The 6,723-nt window shown below is 46.8% G+C and overlaps 1 protein-coding gene across 1 annotated transcript; it reads right to left on the bottom strand.

Moving 5' to 3' along the window:
• Positions 1-3,332: 3,332 nt before the first annotated feature.
• On the bottom strand, positions 3,333-5,393 carry LOC123075907 (histone-lysine N-methyltransferase, H3 lysine-9 specific SUVH5-like). The gene has a single exon (XM_044498406.1). The coding sequence runs from the start codon at positions 4,789-4,791 to the stop codon at positions 3,388-3,390; it is 1,404 nt and encodes a 467-aa protein (XP_044354341.1). The 5' UTR covers positions 4,792-5,393; the 3' UTR covers positions 3,333-3,387.
• Positions 5,394-6,723: the final 1,330 nt, after the last annotated feature.

The following is a 6,723-nucleotide window of genomic DNA, read 5'->3' as shown; positions in this document are numbered from 1 at the left end:
GGGTGTGTGCGCGTCGGTTCTTTTCGTATTTACAGCGCGTTGGACGGTGAACTTGCCAGCGCCGTGCTGGTGTATTGTTTGTGGACCACGCTTCCCCATCCTCGATCCCCCACCCCACCCCTTTCCTTCCCCGCTCTCGATCCCCATGCTTACCCCGCGTGGTCGCCGCCTCTCCCCGCCCTCCTTGTCTCGCCAGAGTCGCCGCTCTCGGAGCTCCAATCCCAGTCCCGTGCCGGAGTTCAGCCATACGGGAGAGGATCCATGATGCGGCAATAGAGGAGACGCAACAAAGGGGGCGAGTATTCTCCCCCCCCGCCCCGCCCTAGCCCTGCCGCCTCCTATTCTATGGCGCTGCACACGGCAGACCCATGCCTCCCATCCCGCGGCGCTGCATAGCGGGGAAGCCCGCACGCTCTAGAGGGGCGTCGGCGCCGCTTGAGCGGCCTATGCTTCCTCTCCTCTCCAATCGCGTCTGCCTCGACCTCGGACCTCACCATCACAATCCATGGCTATCTGTGGAGGTAGCCACCGACAAAGATCGAGGGTGTCTCCCTGCCATGGGTGCTCCTGCTCGTGGTGGTTGCCCACATCCCGGCAGCGCGTGGGAGCCAGTGTCCATGGCCAGAGCTGGACTACTTGCCCACGACCTCACCCACCGGCCCATCTGTAAGTATGCTAGCTCCTCCTCCTCTTCTCTTCTTGGATACAGATGCAAAAGGAGAGGTGCAAATCTGAAGATTAGCCATTAAGATATATATTTTCTCCTTATAGAGAGCCGCATAACCATTTTCTTTGTTAACTATGCAGCTATTGAAAAATGGACATCAAAGACACTCACTCTTGAAGGTGGAGAAGCAGTGCACCCTTGTGACCTTGTCTGAGATCAAGGAATATTTGGCAGTGCATCCAAAGTTCAATTTGGCTGCAGTGATTTTTCAAGTTATGCCACAATAACTCTGAACCCCATAAATTCAGTATTCAATCTCATGAGTTTCATAAATTTTTCTGTCATTGATTTGTAGGATATGTTTGCAACAGAAGCTGCAAAGAACAAGGCTGCATACACAAGGGAAAGGAGGCAACCTTTTGATGTACTACAGCGGCTAGGGGGTTGACTGGTAAGCATATGGATGTGTTTTTCCTCATTTGCTATATGTGTTCTTATTCAACATTCTTAGATCATCCCCATGGTTGAAATTGTTGAAAACTCTTTATTTCGCTTTAATTGGATCCTACAGGTTAAATAATGTACGAAACCAGGTTGTATTTGCTAGACTATTAGATTCTTTAGCACTTCATACACTAAAATATGTTCTGGTATTGCAACTTGTTGTCTTAAACGAGAAGCTTCTAGCCCTGGGATGGACAAGAAGCTTCTAACCGTCACCAGCCCATCTGCAGGTATGCTAGCTCCTCTTCTATTAATGCAAAAAGGAGATGCTCAAATGGATTGAGTGGTACCCTCCTGAAAGTATTGTAGGGATGGACATATGGATTGATTGGTAGGCCCCTGAAAGCTACACAGATCTGAACCAATAACTTTAATAAGAATGTGTATCCCAGCTCCTTTTATAATCTTGAATCCTTCTCGGTCCTACTAAATTGTAACTCATGTTTATTTTTGGAAACAATATTTTGGACATTCCTAACCTGGTCAAGGGAATGTATTGCCCACCTACAGTGAGAGACACATACGAAGTAGGTCCTACTAAACACCTAAAAGGATGAGTTACAGTAGGTGTGCATAGAGTACTAACATTTTTGCTATCTTTATCATAGTTTTAAATAGCGCGCTAAGCCTCTTAGCGGCGGACCTTTTCTAAATGCTATAGCGTGCTATTTAAAATGTTTGTTCATTTGTTTGGATCAAAGTCTCTTAGCGCAAGACCTTCTGTAAATGCTATAGCGTGCTATAGCGGAGCTATAGCGGGCTATTTAAAACAGTGATCTTTATGCTCCTCCATATGGATGGGAACTAAAAGGATGATGATATTATTCTACCTTTCAATATTTGGTGGCGCATATTTAAGAAAATCACAGCTAAGCATGTCACTTTCTAAAAAGACGCTTGACTGGAATGTATATGTATATAGTTAATAAAATCATAGTGACTGATTGTTCAGTTCCTCTGTTTAGATTAGAGGTGTCTGCATGCATCCAAGTGATCGGTCTTTCCAGCTCAAAAGAGAAAGTGACCGATGTTTTGGCATATTTTCCTATTAGGAATAAATGGACATGCCCATGTACGTATGCACACAGATTTCAGGTTACAGTTTAATTAGGAAACAGATGATACCTCATTGTGTCGTCTTGGTCTAAGAAGAGGGGGTATACTTGGTGAATATATATGTTCCACCCGACCGTTAATTTCAGAGAAAAGGACATGCACTTCAGTAGCAAAAATTTGATTGTTATGTACTATCTGTAATGCTAAGCATTTATTTGCTAATATCTCCTCATCTGAATTTGTATTTTGTGCCATTTGGCCTTTTAACTATATGGGCATCTGCAGATGGTCTGAAAACCAAGATATGCCACAGATAATAACTATACGGGCTGCTCCAGATGGACTAAGAATGGAACCATATCCTAGGCCTACATGCTAATATTGTACAGCAATGAATATCTTCACTTATTTATACTTAATCAGTTGTGTAATAATAAGCGTGATATTAGCTTTCGTACCCATCTTCATGGTTGAAATACTTTTCTGCAATCTGTGACACATTTGCTTCAGTTTCCATATGTCTTGCTTCATGCTATCAACATTGTTAATCATTTATCTTTATCTTTCTTTCCCTTTACATCCTACTTGAATGGATATGGTTCCTGAGAGACCATTTCTTATGCATCAGGTCCTGAAGGTGGATGTTGCTTGTTTAGATATCTATGATTCCAAATTATTCAAAACGGTTCATGTTATACTGGATGCTATTTTATTGAGAGTGGCTTCGAACAATATGGCATGAACATATTTGTTTTCTCTTTGGCCAATAATGAAATGATCTTTGTGCATATAAAATGGTTATCGATACCATAATTCTTGGTTTTAATTAGCTTTTTGCGCTAACCGGTTTAAGCCATTCTACTATCTGTAATGCAATCCACATTGCATCATCTTTTCATTTACGTCTCTTACTTATTCACTACTAACATTCCTTCTAAATGGCTTCTTGCGCCATTGGCGCAACCGGGTCATCTAGTATTGTAAATCAAGCTAGGGTATAGTCCGTAAGAGAGAATATTGTCGCCAAACCAATAAAGTTTTATCATGGCATAATAAATCGTACACAAGAAAATCTAGTACTGAAAAAGACTTTCGCCCCGTTTTATAACATGGCCGAACCGATACAAGGTGATGAGGAAAACCTCTACAAGAAAGAAAATCTAGTACAACCATCCAGTGCACTCAACAGAGCCACATAAGCATCGTTTCTTCTTGATGTTACCTTCAGAGTCATGGACCCCATCTATGGTATAATTATAGTCATATGATAGTGGTTCAAGAGGCTGAATATCCTCACAAGCAAAGAGCATGATGTGAGGCATACCCTTGTTGTCATGGTCATAAAGGACATTTTGTGTGAAAAGGTTAGGGGTGCAGCTATGGTTGATGAACCTTGCAAGGTTGCCACATTTCAGTGCGTCCACCGCAAAGAAATTTTCTTCCTCTTCCCCAGGGCCATTCCTAAGTGAGGGGATAGTCTTTTGTAAGTTAGCCCAGCGGGATACATCATAATAGTTGTTTCCAATAAGGAACAAGTACTCATCATTATCCCTCTCCTGAGCATCTTCGTTATCCAACAACTCCCCTATATATTCACACACAAAACGTCCCGTAGGTATAAAATCAAGGCTTCGTACTCCCCAACCCATCGATGCTGTCTTGAAGACTTGAAGGCGAAAAGCAATTCCATGTTGGCCCACTCTATTGCGACAAGTTGGAGGGCACTTGCATGAAGGTCCACACTCGTAAATAAGAGGTTTTTCCTCTAGGAGACCACCGGTCTTTCTGAAAGGGATCTTCCCTCCATTTTTCATTACACATGCACACTTTTGAGAGTCCGAACATGGACCAACACAATCACAACCCGATGGAGGATCTAGTTGATACTTCCCGAGGTATTGTATGTGTGAAATGTAGAAAAATGGAGCTGGGGCCTCGTTTGATATGGAGTTGATTGCAGATATAGGGATCTTCTCGAGACCTGCCGATATATCTACAGTAAAAGTTCCATTGGATGGTTCAGCCATTCTCTTTTCCACAAGTTGTTGAATGTTGATGCGCGGTTGCCCCGACAATCTTGTCAGATGAAAAGTGCTAATATGTTTGTCTTCCCTCAGTTTCTCTTTGCAAAATTTCTCGACCAAATATAAACCACCATAAACATAGTATGTAAGCTCCTCACGGCCGGTGATAACAAACCTATAAATGACACGCACATGTGTTTTGGTATCCATACTCTGCTTTAGCGCCAAGTCGGTACCTTCCATCTTCTGACCAGTGGTGGCAGCCACAGAGCCAACATGTAGCAAGAAATCCAGATTGTTATTTTGGACAGACTGTTGCGCGTACGACACAATGCTAACGGCTAGACATGTCGTGCCCCCGTTCCGGTTGATGTAATCAACACGCGACTGCTGTGAACGATGGAGACCAACAAGGAAAAGCTCGGCGTCCGAATCAAAACACGTCACCAACATGAACTCCAGGGACGCCGCCCACGTACCTCCTATCATCAAATTCAACACATAGCCTCTCCCTGAAGACTTGAAAAGCTGCAAGATCATGTTCTTGTTTATTGCATTTGGCCTTCTCTTGGGCCAGAAGCTTCCCGTAAATTACCCGGAATTCCTGCAAAGAAGCCATGACGCTTTCTCTGCTGATGGCGACTCTGTTCTTTGGCATTGCACGATGACGACCACCGTTTTCAGCCTTCGTCTTCTTGGGTACAGAAGCAGCAGCTCCTATATGTTTGGACTCATCTCTGGACTTGGAAGTTCCAGTTGCAGGAAGTCCATGAGATCCGTCGTCCTGGCTTAAACCCTGTGACCGCGGCCGCTTGTACCCAATCTGAAATCTCCATGGCGCTACGGTCTTGCGCCCCTTGCGGCAACCACCCGTACCGAATCTCGTCGCCAAACTGTTCTCCCACATAGCGCCGTTTGGTTTGGCGGCCACGTTTGGCTCCCCGGTGCCACCATGGCCATAGAGAGCATCATCGAAGTTGCAGACCTTTGAGGTCGCCTCCATGGGAAGTTGCAGCTGCAGCCCCACCTGGAGACCTGCACTACACAGATTAGGCGTCATCGAAGATTGAAAATAGAGGGGACTAGGCGGTTGGGGATCGTGTTGTACCTGAAGGAAACGGAGGAGGAGGAGGAGGAGACGAGATCCGCGTCTCAGGTGGCCGCCGTCATACTCGTCGTGAATTGGAATTGCCGGCTGTGGCTCCTAAACTTATGGGAGATTTTGTTAGCAGCCCCGTACGAGATAAGTTTGTTTAACCCCCGAAACTATTGAGGTACGTACGTGCGCGTCCCGGTGTCCCGAGCGTCCGGCCGCAGCCCCGTAGCCGTAGGTACGTACGTACGACCTTTGCCCGATTTATGTATCTGTTCAAAGGCGCATCGGATGGAGATTGATCGTGCCAATCCATTACGATCCGATCCGATCCAGCCCGCCTTCTTCGCCGCAAACGATCGAGGACCCTATCAATGGCATGTGGCGGCAGCGGCCGGCCGCGCTGGTCCGAGCTCCCCGAGGACATGCTCGACAAGATCTACCGTGGCTGCGTCTCATCTCCGTATGACCGTGCTCGCTTCGCCGCCGTCTGTGCGTCATGGCGCGCCGTCGCGTCGTGGCACCCCGCGCTACCAGCTCTCCCCCTCCTGCTACCCTGGACGGGCGACGCCGAGCGTGACCGAAAGGCGCGAGCATACAGCCTCCAGGACGGCCGCGTCCTACGTTCCCCTCTTCGGGGGTTGCCGTGCGGCAAGCGGCTGGTCGGATCCCACGACGGTGGCTGGATCGCCGCCGCAACCGGCACTCATGTCGTCATCGTGAATCTCTTCTCCGGCGCTCAGGTGGAGCTCTCCGCCAAACAGAGCATCATTGGGTGTAAACGCCCAACCAAACGGCTGCTGGCATTCAATCAGAGAGCCAATCTTGTCTCCGTTCAGAAAATCATCTTCTCGGAGGACCCCTCCTCGAGTGAATGCATCCTTGCTGCGATAACCACAAGATGCAAGATAGCGGTATATATGCAGAATTGGCAGTCCGAATCATGGGTGGACGACAAGAGGATGTGGCGCTTCCGAATATGAGGAGATCACAGACATCGCCTTTTGCAACGGCATGATCTATGCCCTTATGTCCGGCAAATTGTTTAGGTTCAACATCAGCACGAATGAAAACGGTGTTCTGATTGAAAAGTGAGAGTTCTTGTATGTGCGGTTTGAGTCCGGGTACCACCAAACATACATCTTGGAGCTATGTGGCAGACTAGCGATAGCTGTGGAGTCCCCGTCATACGTGGGCTGCTTCAAAGCTAAACTTTTAGGGTTTTTGAGCTTGCCGATAGAGGCACAACGCGGCCAATACACCACAGGTTCAAACGGATAGAGGTGACGAGTTTGGGTGACCATGCTTTATTCTTGGGTCCAACATGCAGCAAGGCGGTGCATGTGTCTTTGACTGCTGGACACAACAGGGTGAAAAGG

The sequence above is a fragment of the Triticum aestivum genome, chromosome 3D (genome assembly GCF_018294505.1).
Source record: "Triticum aestivum cultivar Chinese Spring chromosome 3D, IWGSC CS RefSeq v2.1, whole genome shotgun sequence".
Classification (NCBI taxonomy): Eukaryota; Viridiplantae; Streptophyta; class Magnoliopsida; order Poales; family Poaceae; genus Triticum; species Triticum aestivum.
This window is presented reverse-complemented; position numbering and strand designations above follow the sequence as displayed.